At 40.7% G+C, this 19080-nt stretch overlaps 1 protein-coding gene across 2 annotated transcripts in view; it reads left to right on the top strand.

The window, feature by feature from the left end:
* Window positions 1–16706, top strand: part of DOCK11 (dedicator of cytokinesis 11) — a 189459-nt gene extending 172753 nt beyond the window's left edge. For both annotated transcript variants that reach the window (XM_082716291.1, XM_082716290.1), the window contains 6 exons: window positions 287–433; window positions 9198–9408; window positions 9724–9914; window positions 10491–10591; window positions 12184–12322; window positions 16242–16706. In XM_082716291.1, coding sequence (XP_082572417.1) covers window positions 287–433; window positions 9198–9408; window positions 9724–9914; window positions 10491–10591; window positions 12184–12322; window positions 16242–16364 — 912 coding nt within the window. In that variant the 3' untranslated portion in view covers window positions 16365–16706. The remainder of the gene's footprint in view (window positions 1–286; window positions 434–9197; window positions 9409–9723; window positions 9915–10490; window positions 10592–12183; window positions 12323–16241) is intronic.
* The last annotated feature ends 2374 nt before the right edge of the window (window positions 16707–19080 follow it).

Genomic DNA, 19080 nt, shown 5'->3' with positions numbered 1-19080 from the left:
GATATCTATTATATTTAATATCTGCAAGCTTTCAAATAAACAGGGAAGTGTGACAGGGAATGAGAAAAACCCTAGTGGGAAAATCGTCAGGCCAAGGATATGTCCCTGCAATGGAGAATTTGATAATTCTTAGGTATTCAAAATTAAGAGAGTGAATACACACCATGTGGCTCTCAGTGCTATTGAAAACATATTTCAGATATATTATTGCCAGTTAGTTGTGCGCTGTCTTTAAGTGCTCCACTTGCTCCAGCTACCAGTGATTGTGTGTTTCACTCTACAATAGTCTTTCTTTGAAGAAGAAGATGGGAAGGAGTACATCTATAAAGAGCCTAAACTCACCGGCCTCTCGGAGATTTCCCTGAGACTCGTGAAACTTTATGGTGAAAAATTTGGCACAGAGAATGTTAAAATAATTCAGGATTCTGATAAGGTAACGTATACCCTGTGTTTTGAAATCATTGTTTGTGAGTTCCAAACGTGGTACATTGCTGGCTTTTTCCTTTTTTAGCTGGTAGGCGAGAAGTATGGACATAGAGCCTGTCCAGACAGTGAAAGAAAGGATGGGGGTTTTTTGGAGTCAGAGCAGGATTCAAATCTCCATTCACCTCTCTCTCGCTCTCTTTTTTGAAGATTTGTATTTATTTAAGAGAGAGAGCATGAGAAAGAGGTTACGAGCAGGTGGGCAGGGCAGAGGGGGAAGCAGGCTCCCCACTGAACAGGGAGCCTGACGCGGGGCTCAATCCCAGGATCCTGGGATTGTGACCTGAGCCAAAGGCAGACGCTTCACTGGCTGAGCCACCCAGTTGCCCCAAATCTCCATTCTCTTGCCATTTGCTAGCTAGGTGACCATAGGGAAGTTACTTAACTTCTCTCTGCCTCATTTTTCTCATTACAAAGTGGAGAGACTACTCTTGCCTTTAGTGCATTTCCTTCAAGCTGTCCTTAGTTTAGTAGTTACATGTGCAATGAAGTACATTTAAGAGCGATCCCTTGGGCTTGCTCTAAAAGTTACCCATCCCACCAGGCCCTGGCAGGCCAGGATGAAAAAGGTTCCAGCAAGAAAGCCTCTTCACCAGAGATGCATCGTTTCCCATAGGTGACTTTTGAGGAAAGCACCGTAGGAATGCCTGACTGTTCTTAGTCGCCATAGATGTGCCCAGAATGAGAGCCGGTTGTTAGGGCAGGAGGGACCTACCCAGTGCGGGATCTGCAGGCCACAGTGATACTTACTGAGTGACGAGGATGCAGGTGACCTAGCAGCTAGTAGGCAATGTCAGAGCAAAAAGCTCACGGCCATGGTAAAGACCCTTCACAGCCCGTCATGAAAACGCTCTCAGCTTTGGAGACTCATCTCCCATGGAGATGGTTTTACCTTGACTCTCCGCCTGAGACATTTTAAAAGCAGATCTGCCAGTAGGTTCCACGTTCATTAACATTTGACACCACCCCTCTACTTCCTTCTTCATCAGTGTCACTACTTTATGGTGTTTTATTCAGTTAAGACAACGGAAGATTTTATCTCCCTGTATCCAGATAGTCTCAGGCTCATTGCCGCACAAATGTTACTATAAATGGGAAGTTAATGGAAAGCCAAGCTTCCTGAACAACACGCAGTTTTTCTGCCTGACTTTGCCTCTAAAAACCTGGTGAGCCAGCCCTAGGGACAAACCACTCTCAGGCAGCTGGACTGCCAACATTATGTTACGCACAATATGTGAGTCATTCTCCATTGACGACAGACATCATAAGCAGTTGCTACTTTGAAAGTCCTTATTTCTGTCTTGATGTGTGCAAGTAAAGATTAAAAACACTCTTGTACCTTGCCAAAGAACAAAATCTACTTACAAGCACAGACAGTTCGAAGAGCTGTTTGGCAATATTTTCCAATATTTTAAACGTACGTTTCTTTGGTCACAATAATTTCATGTTTAAAGGTTGTTTTTTTTTTTTAAAGGTAGGTAGGAGGACAGAGGGAGAGAGACTCTGAAGCCCAGCTCCACACCTGCAACATGGAGCCCAACCCGGGGCTTTATCTCATGACCCTGAGATCATGACCTGAGCCAAAATCAAGAATCAGGTGCTTAATGCACTGAGTCACCCAGGAGCCCCTGCGTGTTTAAGATTTTATCCTGTAGGCATACACTACCAGAAAGATGGATGATTAAAGGTGTTCAAGGCTGCAAAGTTTATAGAGAAAGCTGGAAGCAATCTAAATGTCCATATGGCTAAAGAAATGGTATTACCCACAAAATGGATATAGTGACCTATGCGTTAAAAATTCACATAGATTTATTTAGAAGTGTCGATTTGAACCTGTCAAGATATATTCTTGAGCAGGGAAAAAAGTGAGGAGCAGGAAATCATGGCTAGGCTGATCACATTGGTGTAAAAAATGATGTTCACAAAAACTTGTGAATTCTTAGGAAATTTCTGGAATAAGACACACAAAACTGTTAACCGTGCCTGCCCTTGAGGAGAGGGACTAGGGTCTTACACAGCAAGAAATTGTTGACTTTTCATGGATACCCTTGTGTATGGTTTGAACTTTTTACCATATACATATTTTACTTTTATAAGGTTAAAATAAGGCTTAACCTCTTTTTTTTTTTTTAATTTCCCTTCTGTATTTTGTCTTAGCCTGGATAATTACCTCAACCATCTCCTGAGGTCTCTGAGGAAAGATCTCGCTTTTTTTTTTTTTTTCCTGAGTCTAGTTGACACGCAATGTTATGTTTGTTTCAGGTACACAACATAGTGATTCAACAAGTTTATGCCTTAATGCCGTGCTTAAGGCAACTCCCACCTGTCACCACTATTACAGTGTCATTAACTGTATTCCCCATGCTGTGCCTTTTATTCCTGTGACCTATTCATTCCATAACTGGAAGCCTGTACCTCCCCCTCTCCTTCACCCATTTTGCACATGCCCCCCTTCCCCTCCCCTCTGGAAACCACCAGTTTGTTGTTGTTGTTTTAAGATTGATCGATTGATTTGAGAGAATGAGAGCACACAGAGGTAGTGGGAAAGACAGACTCCCCACCGAACAAGGAGCCGGACCCAGAGCTCGATCTCAGGACCCAGGATCATGACCTGAGCCAAAGGCAAACACTTAACTGACTGAGCTACCCAGGCATCCCCAGTTTGTTCTCTGTAGAGAAATCTAGCCAGTGACTGGGAGAGAAAAGAAGGTTAAGGTTTCTGGAGCTAGGCTTATAGATTTTCACATAAGATCAAATAGAATGGGTTTGGAGAAGTTCAAAGATGCTAAGAAACTTTCTGTCTCCTGGCTGTCCTCCTGTATCTGCTGAGGGGGAAAAAAAAAAAGGTTACAGAGACTGCTCCCCAAGAGGTTTTTTTTGTCTTTTCATTTGTTTGTTTCCATTTTTGTTTTCCACACCAAACACGAAAAAGGGCTATCTTCAGTTGCAGTAACATTGACAAAGTTACCAACAGCGAAGGCCCAAGTCCAATTGAACTGGGAAAACACTGAAAGAAGGGCCTGGGCATAGCGTCGGGTGAATGGGGAGACTAATAGAGGGGAGGGTATCTAGGGCCCGCAGACAACTGTCCAGCAGGGACAGCTCTGAGATTTGCCTCTGGCAGCGTAGCTTCTTAACATGGGATTTAAGCTTTTCATGAAATGGTCCATAACCACCGTAGTTTATGCCTCTGGAAGAGAACCATTCTGCTTTCCTGTGGTCCCTTTGGAGGACCAGAGGACCCAAGATATGACTAATGTCATCAAGTGTGCCCACTCTCACAATGTCAGTCACTGCTTATGGATGTACAAATGGGTAAGCTTTCCTATAGGATAGTTGTGTCATGTATATCAACATCCTTGCTACTGTGTAAATCTTTTAAGGAAACCACTTCTAGGAATTGATGCTGCAAATAAATCCGAAAATAATGCTCATAGTTTTAGATGCACGGATGTCCCTCGGACCATTGTTTGCAATGGCAAAATGTTGAGAAACAACCTAAGACTTTGTTGATAAGGGACTGATCCAGTAAATCGTGTCTGTCCATATATCCATTAAAAGTCACGTTAATGAGCGGGGTGCCTGGGTGGCGCAGTCAGTTAAGCATCTGCCTTTGGCTTGGGTTGAGATCACGCAGTCCTGGGATCGAGCCCCACATCGGGCTCCCTGCTCAATGAGGAGTCTGCTTCTTCCTCTCCCCCTGCCTCCCCTTCAGCTTGTGCTCACTCACACTCTCTCTCAAATAAAGTCTTTTTAAAAAAAAAAAGTCCTGCTAATGACCATATAGAACTATAATAACTAAAATGCGTTTTTTGTTACACATACACAGAACTTTCTTAATTTGACCATTTTTATGTGCAGAGTTCAGTGGTGCTTACTGCACCATGTTGGAAAAAAGCAACAAAAGTGGACATCCTTGCTCTGTTCCTAATCTTAGAGGAAAAGCTTTCAGCCTTTCAGCATTGAGTATAATGTTCACTGTGGGTTTCTCCTAGGGGCCCTGATTAGATTGTGGAAATTCCCTCTGTTCCTGGTTTATTGAGTATTTTTATTATGAGAGATGTTGAGTTTTGTCAAATGCCTTTGCTGCATCAATTGAGATGATGATGAAGGGGTTTTTTCCCCCTTTATTCTGTTTATGTGGTGTATTACCTTGATTGATGTTCATTATGTTGAGCCGTCCTTGCATTCCAGGAATAAATCCTACTTGGTCATGGCATATAATTCTTTTAATATGCTGCTGAATTCTCTTTACCAGTATTCTGTTGAGGATTTTACATCATAAGGGATATTGGTATAGGGTTTTTTTTGTACTATCTTTGGCTTTGGTTTCAGAGTAATGCTGACATTATAGAATGAGTCAGGGTGTGATCCCTCCTCTTCAGTTCTTCAGAAGAGTTTGAGAAGGGTTGAGGTTAGTTCTTTAAGTGTGTTGTAGACTTCACCAGTGAAGACATCAGGTCCAGAGATTTTTCTTCATCAGAAATTTTTTAAAGATTTTGTTGGTTTGTTTTTTGGTCTGTTTGTTTATTGGAGAGAGAAAGGGAGCAGACAGGAGACGGGACAGAGGGAGAGAATCTCAAGCAAACTCTACACTGAACATGGAATCTGACATGGGGCTCAGTCCCATGACCCCGAGATCATGACCTGAGCCAAAGTCAAGAGTCAGACACTCAACTGACTGAGCCAGGCAGGTGCCCCAGAATTTTTTTTTTTTAAGGTAGACTCCATACCCAGCACGGAGCTGACATGGGGCTCAAACTTACAACCCTGAGATCAAGACCTGAGCTGAAATCAAGAGTCAGTTGCCCAACTGACTGAGCCACCCAGGGGCTCCCACCGGAAAATTTTTGATTACTGATTCAGTCTCCTTACTAGCTATAGAGCTATTCAGATTTTTCCTTTTTTTTTCATGGTTTTGTCTTTGTAGGCTTTGTGTTTCTAGGAATTTGTTCATTTCATCTGGGTTATTTAATTTGTTGGCATTCAGTTTTTATAGTACTCTCCTATAATCATTTTTATTTCTATAGAATTGGTAGTAATGTAACTTTCATTTCTGATTTTAGTAGTTTTGATTGTTCTTTTTTTGTATTAGTCTTTCTAATTAAAGGTTGTCAATTTCAGTGACTTTTCAAAGAACCAAACTTTGGTTTCATTGCTTTTCTCTATTTCATTTACCTCTGCTTAATCTTTATTTCCTTCCTTCTGCTAGCTTTGGGTTTAGCTCCTCTCTTTCTAGTTCCTTAAGTTATAAAATTATGTTGTTGAATTGAGATCTTTCCCATTTTTTAATGTTATGTTTAGCACTATAAATCTGCTACTTGACACTGCTTTTGTTGTGTCCTATAAGTTTTCCTTTATCTCTAAGGGTGTTCTTATTTCCTATTTGATTTTTTTCTCTTTGAATCTTTGATTTTTTAAGTGTTTAGTCTCCACAGATATATATATTTTCCCTTTTTTCTTCTGTTATTAATTTTTAACTTTATCTCATTATGGTTAGAGAAGATACTTTGTATGATATCTGTCTTTTTAAATCTTTTGAGACTTAATTTGTGGCCTAACATGCCATCTATCCTGGAAAATGTCCCATGAGCACTTGAGAAGAAAGCATAAAGCATATTGTTGTTCGGTAGAGTAGTCTGTATATGTCTGTGAGATGTAATTGGTTTATAGTGTTCTTCAAGTCCTCTATTTTCTTCCTTCCTTACTTCTGTCTGCTTGCAGTGTCTAGTATTGAGAGTGGGGTATTAAAGTCTCCAAGTGTTACTGTAAAACTATTTCTTCTTTGAGTTCTGTTCATTTTTCCTTTGTTTATTTTAATGGTCTGTTATTAGGTGTATAGATGTTTATGATTGTTTTATCTTCTTGCTGTACTGGACCTTTTATCAGTATACAATGTCATTATTGTCTCTTGTGAACTCTTAAAACTTTAAGTCTGTTTCATTCAATATTAATATACTCACCCCTGCTCTCTTTTGGTTACTATGTACATGGAATTTCTTTTTCTGTTTTTCATTTTCAGCCCCTGTGTGTCTTTGGATCTAAAATAAATCTCTTGTAGACTGCATATAATTGGATCATAATTTTTTAATCCATTGTACAAATCTCTTTTGATTACATTTTAATCTATTTACATTTCAAGTAATTACTGATAAGGAGAGATTTCATTCATTCTGTTATTTGTTTTCTTATATGCCTTAGAGCTCTTTAGTCTCTCATTTTTTGCATTACTGTCTCCTGTTTAATTAATTTTTATGGTGAAATAGTTAAATTTGTTTCCCATTTCCTTTTGACTGTATTCTTCAATTCTATTTTTGTGGCTTTCATGGGGATTATATTTAACATCCTGAAGTTATAACACTCTAATTTGAATTTATACCCATATAACCTCAATACCATACCAAAAATCTGCTGCTTTAATAGCCCCATCCCTACCATTTTCAGTTGTTGATGTTGTAGAATTATATCTTTGTACATTGTATGTCCAAAAAAATAAGCTAATAATTTTTAACACATTTAGTCCCTTAAATTATATAGAAAATAAAATCATTACACATGATGAGTCACTTCTCTCTTGATGCTTTCACAATTCTCTCTTTGTCTTTGGCTTTTGACACTTCGATTTTAGTGTGGTTCAATATGGGTCCCCTTGACTTACCTACTTGGAATCTTTTGATCTTCTTGGATGTTTATAATCATTGGGAAGTTTCCACACAGTATTTCTTCAGATATTACCTCCTCCCCTTTCCATCTCTTCTCCTTTCAGGGAGTCCTACAGTGTGTGTGTTGGTCCACTGGGTGATGTTCCACATGATTTTTTTTTTAAGATTTTATTTATTTATTTGCCACAGAGAGAGAGAGAGAGCACAAGCAGGGGGAATAACAGGCAGAGGGAGAAGGAGAAGCAGGCTCCACAGAGCAGGGGGAGCCCGATATGGGACTTGATCCCAAGACCCTGGGATCATGACCTGAGCAGAACTTAAGCATAACCTGAGCTTAACTGACTAAGCCACCCAGGGGCTCCAACATGCTTGTAGTATCTTCCAGTTCTCTATTACCTCTGTCTGCTCAAATCCACCTTTGAATCCTTCCAGTGAATTTTCATTTTACTTATCATATTTTTCAGCTCCAAAAATTTGGTTTCTTTTTAGGTTTTCTCCCTCTTCACTGATACTGAATTTGTCCATACGTCACTTTCTTGACTTTCTCCACATCTCCCTTTAGTTCTTTAATCATCAAGACAGTTGTTTTAAAATATTTTTCTAGTAGGTCTACTATCTGGTCTTTTTTGGGGACAAGTTTCCATTGGGTTATTTTTCTCCTTTGAATGTACCGAACTTTCCCATTTCTTCACATGCCTTGTGATTTGTTGTTGTTGAAAACTGGACATTTGGACCTGATACGGTGGAAATCAGATTTCCCATTCTGGAAATCAGATTCTCCCCCTTTCCCAGGATTTGCTGGGTTTTGTTTTTAATTATTCTAGACTGTCTCTGTGCCATGGATCAGCCTGAGGTGTAAATTTAGGCTCTTCTCAGGTCTTTTCTGAACCTGCTCCTTACCTGGGTATGTGTGGTGAGTTTCCAATTTCCCTCCTGTATGCTGTTGCTTTTGAGTGTCCTTGTCTTCAGTGTCTAGCTCCCAAGAGGAGAGAAAGAAAAATAGAGGGGAGAGATCTTTTAAATCCCCTGGAAGTCACTTCAGCCAGGGTACGCAGGTGCAACAAAAATGGCCACAGCAGGGGCAACGCGTGGGTGTCCCAGTCTAAGTGTCTGCCTTTGGCTCGGCATGATCCCGGGGTCCTGGGATGGAGCCCCACATGGGGCTCTCTGCTCTGCAGGGATCCTGCTTCTCCATCCCCCTCTGTCTGCCACTCTGCTGCTTGTGTTCTCTCTCTCTTTCTCCCTCTGTCAAATAAATAAATAAATAAATAAATTTTTAATTTAAAAAAAATGGCCACAACCTCTTTGTACCTCTATGATGAGAAACAGTGGTTGGAGCACAGGCCCCAAGATTTAGGAGATGGGGTCCTTCTTGCCCCTTCTGGCTCCCGCAAGCTGTTCCAGGAATATGTGCCAAGCTGTTCCAGGAACATGTGCCAGCTGCCTGCCATGGGGCTGAGGAGTAGGAAAGGAGAGGCTGAAATTGACCAAGAGCTGAAATTGAATACAAATCAAACTGAAAATCAATTGACTGCTGAAATCAAAATTGACTGCAATTTTCTGTCCAAGCCTTCCCCTACAAGTTGTAAGCTTTAGCTAGATTTCTGGTGCTCTACCCCCTTCTCAGAATCCTCTCCATTATCTGTTTTTATCAAGGTAGAATTCAAACGTACAGTTAACTTTGTAATATATTTTTAAAGAGTCAGATTACAAAACAGGGTTTAGTGTGACCTCAGCTTTGTAAATAATATGTGCCTGGAGAATAGATTAGAAGGAAATATATGAAAATGTGAATAATGGCACTCGCCAAGTGGTAGGATTACAATTTTTATTTTCTTCTCCCATTCCTATAACTTCCACATAGGTTTCTGTAATTTCTTATAAAGAAGGAAATGATCCTTTAAAAAAGTACAAAGCTCTCCTCTGGGTGTGTATTCAGTTGAGAGCACAATCATGACCATGTTCCTCAGTGGATACCAAAGGAGTTAGTGGCTTACCTGTCCCCACTTTTCCCTTCCACTGAGTAAAAGCCAGAACTTACTTTCTTGACAGGTAAACGCCAAAGAGCTCGATCCAAAATATGCTCATATCCAAGTCACTTACGTGAAGCCCTACTTTGATGACAAAGAACTCACAGAAAGAAAGACCGAGTTTGAAAGAAACCATAATATCAGCAGATTTGTTTTTGAAGCTCCTTACACATTGTCTGGCAAAAAACAAGGTTGCATAGAAGAACAGTGCAAACGCCGCACAATCTTGACCAGTAAGTAGGACTTTGCGTCATAACATTTTGTTTGATTTGGTTCTTTGTGATGCACGCCAGTAACAGGTGGCAAGCAGGAGGACGTGACGTGTAGTTATAATCCTTCACTGTCTGCTGCTTACCCACTAGCTTGCACCAACTTAGCGATGTTCTAGACCATTGTCGCCCCTTATGTAATGGGTGACTGAATGCCTCGGGGTGCTTAGAGAGCGCACAGTGGGGACAATTCAGCATAATGGAGTTTTTCCTTTGACTTGACTGTTGGAACAGAGGATTTGTTTCCGAGATAACAAATCAACGTTAACCTTTTAACAGCTTCCAACTCCTTCCCGTACGTGAAGAAGAGGATCCCTATCAGCTATGAACAGCAGATCAATTTAAAGCCCATTGATGTTGCTACTGATGAAATCAAAGATAAAACGGCAGAGCTTAACAAACTTTGCTCCTCTGCTGACGTCGACATGATTCAGCTCCAGCTGAAATTGCAAGGCTGTGTCTCAGTGCAGGTAGGTCCGTTGCTGAATGCATCCTAAGTGGTTCCCAATGTTCTCGCTTTCCTGAGGGCACCGAGCAAGCATAACTTGGCAATTGTGTGTTCCGCTTTTAGCGAGTGCAAAAGCCCATGCATTGTCCTCGGTGAACAGAAGGAAGGGAGGCTCAGTGTCTATCAGTTTCACTTTATGGTAGAAGACTTTAGCGTAAAGCCCTGCAGCGGTAGCCAAGCTCTGTGTTTCCAGAGCTGAAGCCATTAAGTAACTTGTTTGAATAGCGTCTTTGCAGATTACTGGCTTTAGTCATTTTTTTCAAATAAACTTCCAGTAAGAAGAGTAAATATGGTCCTCAGATTTTTAATGTATTTAGGGTTTTTTTTTTTTTTTAAGAGAAATGCAGGGTGCCTGGCTGGCTTAGTCAGGGGAATGTGCATCTCTTTGATCTCAGTGTTGTGAGTTCGAGCCCCTTATTGGGAGTAGAGAGTACTTAAAAAAAAATGAAATCTGAAAAAAAAATAAAAAGAAAAAGACAGAAATTACTTTCTGATTACATTCTAACCACTCTCTCATTTTTCTCCCTTTGTGTTTTAGGTAAATGCTGGTCCATTAGCATATGCAAGGGCTTTCTTAAATGATAGTCAAGCTACCAAGTATCCACCTAAGAAAGTAAATGAGTTGAAAGACATGTTTCGGTAAGTGCTGTGTCCTTTTCCCGTTAGACCTCTATCCTTTTATTCTCCTGTTCTTCTTCATAGAAACCAAAATATTCACCTAGTAACATCCCTCCCCCAAAAAAAGGACATTCTCCATTCTCTTTTACAATATTTAGGTGAACTGCTAATGGTTACTTTAAGCAGTGAGGAAACGCACACTGTCTTTCTCACTGCGGGTCATTAACGACGTCCTAGCATCCCAAGAGATGAAACATGCCAGTTTCCTTTATCCCTTTAGATATTGTGACACAAAAGCAAGCCTGCGTTCATTCTGTGCTTTCCTCCTCCGCCTGACTGACTTCATCTTACAGCATTTCAGACCATTTAGGGTAGGAACAAAAGTTGAACTGGAAGGGTTGGAGAGGCTTGCATGTGTCCCGTGTTCTTACTTCCGCCTGGGATTCTTCCGGTCCAAGGCCACACGGTACCGTGGCTCAAGTGAGCATCCCAGTAAGCTAGGGCATATCTGAATGGTCTTGCATTAGAAGACAGTCTGTTTAATATATTTGAAAAGCTTACATTTGGAAAAGAGAGACAGCTGAGTAAAATGGGCCAAGAGGAAAGATGATAACTCAGCCACTCGTTTGCTCCCAACGTATTTCATTTACTTTTTCTGTCTGTGTGTCATCAACTCTTCCGGATTACAGAGTGACCAGTAGTCACTCATTCACCAGTATTTATTAATGCCTGGCATGTGCAGAGAGATTCTGCTTGTTGCTATGACAGGGATACAAACCAAATGGGCAATGAGGTACTTTGTCCCCTAAGACCTTTGCTCTCGTCATGGATATTACACACAAACACGTGAATGATGGACAAAGGCTTTTCGCTTTTTTAAATTACTTTAAAATATTGAAGTATAGTTGACAAACAGTGTGGTGACTCAGGCATATGACAGACCGATTTGACAATTCCCATATCACGCAGTGCACACCACGCTGTGTGGTCACTCCATCTGTCACCATACGTTATTACAGTATTATTGGCTATATTCCCTATAGGCTGTATTTTTCATCCCTGGGCCTTACTTATTTTATAACAAGAAGTCTGTACCTCTTAATCCCCTTCACCAATTTCACCCATTCCACCCGCCCCCCATCTTTGTCTCCACTCCCAGTCCGGGACAGATAATTCCTACCTATAACACCCAGCACTGTGCAGGAGACATTGTAGTCCCCAAATAAATTATTTTCGAATGCTTGGCTTATTATCTACCGATACGAGTTAATGTTTGTACAATTTTAGCTGACTTGATATCATGATTTAATATCAGCTGATTTAATATCATTTAATACCATGATTTAATATCATCTGAGCAAATAGTCTTTCTGGAAGGTCACTGTTTCAAGCCAGGTTTTAAAGGAGACAAGAAATCCGAGGGGAAACGTGGGAAAGAAAGGAAAAAGGAATTTCGGACTTAGGAAATGGCATTAGCAAAGACGCAGTGAGAAAATACAGGATTCCAGTCTTCCCTCTAGGCAAGCCACACTTAAAGTGAATATCAAACTGATGGTCAATGAGACTTTCTAGGAATAAACGATGAATCCCTTATCTTCGCTCTTTGTCCACAGGAAATTCATACAGGCATGCAGCATTGCCCTTGAACTAAACGAGCGGCTAATTAAAGAAGATCAAATTGAGTACCATGAAGGGCTCAAGTCAAATTTCAGAGACATGGTGAAAGAATTGTCTGACATTATCCACGAGCAGGCAAGTATTAACATAGTTGATAACGAAAACATGACCTGGAGCCCCTCATGTGTACTTAGCAAAATCTAGTCGTTCGAGATGCATCACCTTGAAATTAGTCCGTCTCTGTTTTCAAATTTGCTCCTATTATCTTTGGTCATTTAAATGATATAATGCAAATCGAATGTAAAATAATTACCTGAAGCAATTGCTAAAGCAATTATCAGTAATAAGCCATTTTGTTCTTTGGGCTGTGGTGCTGTTAGAAGTTAACTCACTGAATGGATCTACTGGAAACACGGGTAAGAGTCTCTCAAGAAGGGTCCTAAAGGAGTGAGATGATTGGCACAGGAGCCAAACCCCTAAGAGTATCTCTGTCTTGGCCGTAAAAAACTACAGATACTATTATTTAGGTGACATACTCTGAAGCTTCCAAAATTTGAGAAATGTCTTAGCATTTTCATCTGTGACGGAGTGTTCACGACCATGTAGCTAACTGCAACCTAAAAATCCGGAAGCCAAGACCCGTTCACCACGTACAGCCACATTATGTCATAGTGAAGTAGTTAGAACTTTCATACCCCTGAGCCTGCCAGCCCTCTGTCCCCCGCACCACCCAGGACTTCTATGCGTCTGCTTGTCTTCAACGCAAGCACTCCTGGGTTATCCTGGGAAACTTCATTTTGATGCTGGAGTCCTGACCACTGTGTACATGGGTTGTCACTCAAGTATTTTATGTCTTCAACACATTTGTACAAGTCCCAGCACGATGATCTAGTCCTTCAGCAACTGAACCTGTGAAGTTTCATTTCCTTACTCATGGAAATAGCCACCAAGATAAATATTTGTTTCAGAAACTCTTCAAACTCTGAATTTTGAAGAAAGCAAGGTTTCTTCAAAGAAACAAGGATAACTACAACCCTTTAGAGAACACATGTTAAAGCTCATTCCAGAACCTTTCTCTGTCCTGGTAGCTGCCTTTCAGCGATTGCTCGCTGTGGGAAATTGAGTTACAGTTAGCACAAGGTTGCACTGAATGACCAGGAATCTCATTTTCCAGCCACTGTCATCTTCTCAGCATGAGGAAGTTAGCCAGCCAGACCTTCATCATCCCATCTGTTCAGTGAGACTGCTTACCCCCCGCTCCCCTCCTTGCCCGTTCTCCACATCTGGGAATCTTGTTGGCCCGAGGAGTCTGGAACCAGTACTCCATTTCTTCTTTTGGCCATCTTTACTTCGGTTAGCCCATTTAGGAGGGAGTACGAACTGTTCCAAGGTGCCCCTCTGTGGTTCAGTGTTCAGAGATCCTTTTTGGTCTCGAAGCAACCAGGTGGTCAGGACGGGGAAGGCAGGAAGTCATGTCATTTCTTTATTCCCTGCCTCCCAAGCTCAGCCCGTGGGTAGCAGAGGGCGTATACCTTTCTGTGCCATCACTGCTCTGAGGCAAATAGATGACATAGTTAGTTCTGAGGAGCTGTCCAGTGTTACAGATTTCTGCTTTTCATATAACATAGAAAATCAGCAAAAGATCCTTCACAAAAGATACAATAACGACACATGTTTTAAGCCAATGTGTAGTACATTGCAATTATCCTGGTTTCCAGGCAACTGCATGACTTAGCCTTAAACTCTGAACTACTCAAATGGGAAACAAGTTATTTAATTTACTGTTGTGACAGTGATCAGGATATGTAGAGCGGCCATTTTATACAGTTCTTTCCCCCGCGAAGCTTGGGTTTTGCAGATCTGCTGTCCCATTTTTTGTCTGTCTAATTTGATTCCCTAAACCATGGCTCTTCTGTTGAATTGGAGAGACCACTGTTGTAGACCCTTGAAATTATATGTTGTTAGATAAGCCAGGAAAAAAATCTTAGTTTCTTTTTTAAATTTAATTTTATTTACATTCAGTTAATAAACACAGAGTGCATGATCTGTTTCAGAGGTGGAGGTCAGCGATTCAGTGCTCTATCACACCCAGGGCTCATTCCATCATAGGCCCTCCTTAACGCCCGTCACCCACTTACCCCAGCTCCCCCCCACTCCAGCAACCCTCAGTTGGTTTTCCATGGTTAAGGGTCTCTTTTGGTTTGTCTCCCTGTGTGATTTTGTCTTGTTTTATTGAAAAAAATCTGAAGTTTCTATTGGTTTATGTTTATGTAAGCTGTCCCATCATAATGCATCGTGTTTAGGTGTGCCCTAACCATTGACTTTATAGTGAATTTTTATAATTCAGCATTTTCTATTAGATCCTCACAAAACAGAGCCTTTTTTCAGTCCTACACTTGGAGATACGTTATTTCCTGAAGGAAAATAAAATAATACAAAATAAAATAAAGTATACTGGATAGTGCAATATAAATCATTCTGTTGTGCCCCATAAATGATTACTTGACAAAAGATATATCTTATGTGTGTGTATATGTATATATGTTTATTGTGTGTGTATATATATATATATATATATATATATATATATAATTTATTCTTCACCCTTTTCAGTGTAATCGTTATAGTATATCGAAAGAAACAGTCCTTTGTAAAACTTCTTCAAGCTTTTGACTTTTAGAAGGGGACTTAAAGGGGCACCTGGGTGGCTCAGTGGGTTAAGCCTCTGCCTTCAGCTCAGGTCAGGATCTCAGGGTCCTGGGATCGAGCCCCGAATCGCATCGGGCTCTCTGCTCAGCAGGGAGCCTGCTTCCCGTCCTCTCTCTGCCTGCCTCTCTGCCTACTTGTGATCCTTCTCTCTCCATCAAATAAATAAATAAAATCTTTTAAAAAAATAATTCAAATTATGAATTGCAGATGTCTTAATTAGAGTTAGTGGTGGCCACTGTAGGGTCTGGTATGTTTTGTTTTCTACACAGTGAGTCCCGTATTGTCTTGTCACATCTGACAGATGTGGATAAACAATTAGTCATCTCTTAAATCTCTGCTCGGCTTCCAGATTAATATCATGGGTTACGATTTTTTAAGAGGAAATTTCTCTATTACAGACTTTCTCTAAGACCTACTTCGTAGCAACACAAATGATATGACTCATTACTGTCATCATAGACCAGTTTGTGAGCTTAATACTGAAGTTTCAAAGCTAACTTGAGAACCGGGTAGTAAAAGCTTGAGACCTAAGTTGGAATCATACAGTAAAGAGATGGGATGTGATGTGTATGGTATTCTTTTCTTCCATCTTTCTTTCTTTTTTTTTTTTAAGTAGGCTCCACACCCTACGTGGGGCTTAAACTCACGACCCCAAGACCAAGAGTCACATACTCTATCTACCGACTGAGCCAGCCAGGCACCCCTTCTTTCCTTCCATCTAATCAAGCATATTTGATCACACAAAATGGAAAGTTTTAAAAACATCTATACCAATATGAATATATGTTTATATGCTTATGGGACATAAAATTTACATCTCATAGTGTGAAGTTCTTCATTTCCGTGAAAAGCCTTCTGTGTCAATCAGCTCACATAGTTCTTGCGTGCCTTTAGAATAGAAATAGGCACTTGTGACTTTATTTAAGAATATTTTCCAAGTCTCCAGGGAAGCAGCATGGGTATCTGTGTGTTGGAAAAGCCCCACCAGTGATTCTGAGAGCCATGGTTTAGAGCTCTTGTTACGATCATTGGTTTTAAAAATACATATATTTGAAAGATTTCATTGCCTCTCATTTTTTCTTGAATTTTGCATTTTACAATCTCCTGTTTTTCTTAATGAGTAACCAGATCTTCTCTGCTTTTTTGCTATGCTGCCTTTGTAACACAGCTTTGAAGACTGAAGTCGGTAATGTTATTCTTCGCTCTTTCTGTTTTATGTCATTTTGAATAGCTCCATGTCAGTGACAAATTGAAATTTGCCTGTAATTTCATATACACATACTTTTTTGACCATGGCTGTTTTGCTTTGTGATAAACATGCAGGCTTTTTTCCCTTTTGTTTTAGATATTACAAGAAGACACGATCCATTCCCCCTGGATGAGCAACACGTTCCATGTATTTTGTGCGATTAGCGGTACATCGAGCGACCGAGGTTATGGTTCCCCAAGATACACTGCTGAAATCTGAGGACATGTAGATCCCAAGTGACAATGAGACTGACCTTTCTCAGGAAAAATCGGAGCTGTGCAAATGTTAAAAATGGAAAGATTTGATAGACATGAAGTGTTTCTTCCTGACACCAAAATTTTCATGCTTTCAAACAGGGTGCTTACGTATTTGTAAATAGTTAAGCAACTTGAAAGTGCCTGGAAAATTGCACCACTGTGCTTGGTTTGTACTTTTTTAGGTAAATCTATATACGGAGAAGTAGAGCTCAAAACCATTCATTCAATTTGCTTAATTATTGCTTCATATCATAATGGTACTGTGTAAAATTGTATAATGGAACACAATAAAAGGTTAAACTTATTTGTAATTAGAAGTGAAGGAAATAATACTTTGAACTTAGCATTTTTCTTGACAGGAAGCTTAATTCATGATCCTACTGATCCTTGCAGAGAAAAAAATTGATAAAAATTGCCGTAAAACATGGACATTTCAAATTGGGGAGGTAATTGGAACTCCTGCCTGCTAGGAGTCAAGATGAGGCTCAAGGAACCAGGATGGCTATATGTGGAAATACCAAACTTACTGTTCCTTCAAGTTTTGATGCAGTGACACTGGGTGACCAAGTTGGTCTCTCTGTGCCTTCCAGGACAAGGGATTGGTGTGTGACCTAGCTCGCCCTAGGAAGTGGCCTTTGCCCCTGCAGAGCTTCATCATCTAGGGCTATCCACAAAGCCAAGTAAAACATTTCTGAGAATTTATAGTCAGAACATCCTATGCAAGTTCAAAGCTTTCAAAGTAGAAGAGTCAGGGAGACATTTTGTAAGGACTATTTTTTTGTCTGTGTACAAGATTAGCAAGTATTTTGATAGAACTGGACAGTTGCAGCATTTGGAGGGGTGGGGAGTCAAGATACGTACCCACCACCGATCTGACGACTTGCCAGCTAGGGATTCCATTTCTAACTACGTAGACCTCTCAGACTCCCTACATCATCCAGGACCCACGGAGCTGTAAAGGACTTTGTTTTTTTAGCTTGAATTATCCCTATAATTTTGGCCACCTTTCATGTAAACTCTAAGTTCAAGACATAATTTCCTTATCAAGTTTAGCCAGTTTCACATAGGAAAAAAAAATGTGAAATCTAAATGAATTGCCAGGAACCTTGGCTTTTCTCCTGCTTTGTGATCAAGGAAGTCTTAAAGACAATGCCCCTGGCTGGCCATTTTTCCTTACGTGTCATCTTTAAGCTTTTTAAGGGAGCAGGCCATTATTTATTGAAGTTTTAATTTTGTATTTTCACAGGGGATTCCAAAGTATTGCAGAAGCAGTTTGTAATTCCTTAATACCTTGGAGTAAGGCTGTAGCGTTCCTTTCACCTTCAGAGTGATTGGATTTGGTTTGTACGGGAAAGGAGCCATCACCTAGAGCGAATGCTCCCACCTGAGAATGAAGCATCTTGGGAGAATGGGAGTGCTCCTTAGTCAATAACTAGTCCCTCCAGGGCCCCCAGCACAGCATTACGTACCATGGGTAATTTTTTGTCAAGTTTAGTAAGTGACCACTGCACTCAAAGAGCTTGCCACATAGTGGAGGCAAGATAGACACAGAATTCAATGTAATACAAGAACCGACAACAGGAGCCAAGAACAGTTGTCTGGGAGCATCGCCAGGTGAAGGCCACTGGGCATAAGCCATATCACCTCCAAGGACTGAGAGGTCACTGGATGGTAGTGTTCGGGGATGGTTTTGTGGATCAAAGGGAGTTCTGAACAGGCTTTCAAAAATGAGCAGGTAGCCTTGGCAGGACAAAGATGGCATGCAAAGACATGAAACGAATTAGCAGAAGCTCAGGAGATGGCGAGGAGATGGCTTTTGTCCAAGGGAGTGGTAGACGATGGAAGTATAGAATGCAAGCTTGGCCCTGGGTTGTGGAAGGCCTTGAATGCCAGACTAATAATGTTTGGACTTTACTCAGTAAACACGGGGGAGGCAGGCAAAGGTTTTTAGACAGACCACTTGATTAAATGTTACTTTTAGGTGTTTAATCCTTTGCTTTGCTGTTGGATGTTTTGGAGGCAGAGAGAGATGGAAATACGGAAACCAGTTTGCAGTAATCTAGCTAGGAGACTCTAAACCCCTAGATAAGAACAAGCATGAAGAAGAAAGGACCAGTACAGGAGACACCCTGGGGAAAGACTGGGCCTGAGTTATTGATGACTAAGGAGAAAACAAGGGAGTGTTAAGGATAATTGTGTGACCCGTGGCCATTCGGATCTCCAGGTCGTGACAATTTCCCTAGGTTCCTGCCTCCGACTTTTAGACTAAGGGCAGCAAGCTGTAGAGGATGAGGCAGGCTAGACTGGAGGAAGCCAGAAACTTGTGTTTGGAAACATGGCATGTATTAGGTATCATTGTTTATAGAGCTGAATGATTTCATGAAGTGATTTAGCCTTTACAAATTAATTCATATCAAAAAATGCACTGTACCGACCATTTCACAGTTCTGCCTAAATCCAATTCCCTCTGGAAGCTTCTGTTTTGGTAGTCTTTGGCCATATTGTAAAACAGGAACAAGTCAACATCACTAGTGTTTATCACTACAGTGACAACCCAAAGGGACAAAAACGATGCAACTTTTCCAAGTAACCAGCTGTCGCCGGTGGCATCATGTCTATGGACGAGATTGTTATTATCATCATATTTATGTGATCGGCCTGCTTATATAAACATTGTA

The sequence above is a fragment of the Mustela nivalis genome (assembly GCF_964662115.1).
Source record: "Mustela nivalis genome assembly, chromosome: X".
Lineage (NCBI taxonomy): Eukaryota > Metazoa > Chordata > Mammalia > Carnivora > Mustelidae > Mustela > Mustela nivalis.
This window is presented reverse-complemented; position numbering and strand designations above follow the sequence as displayed.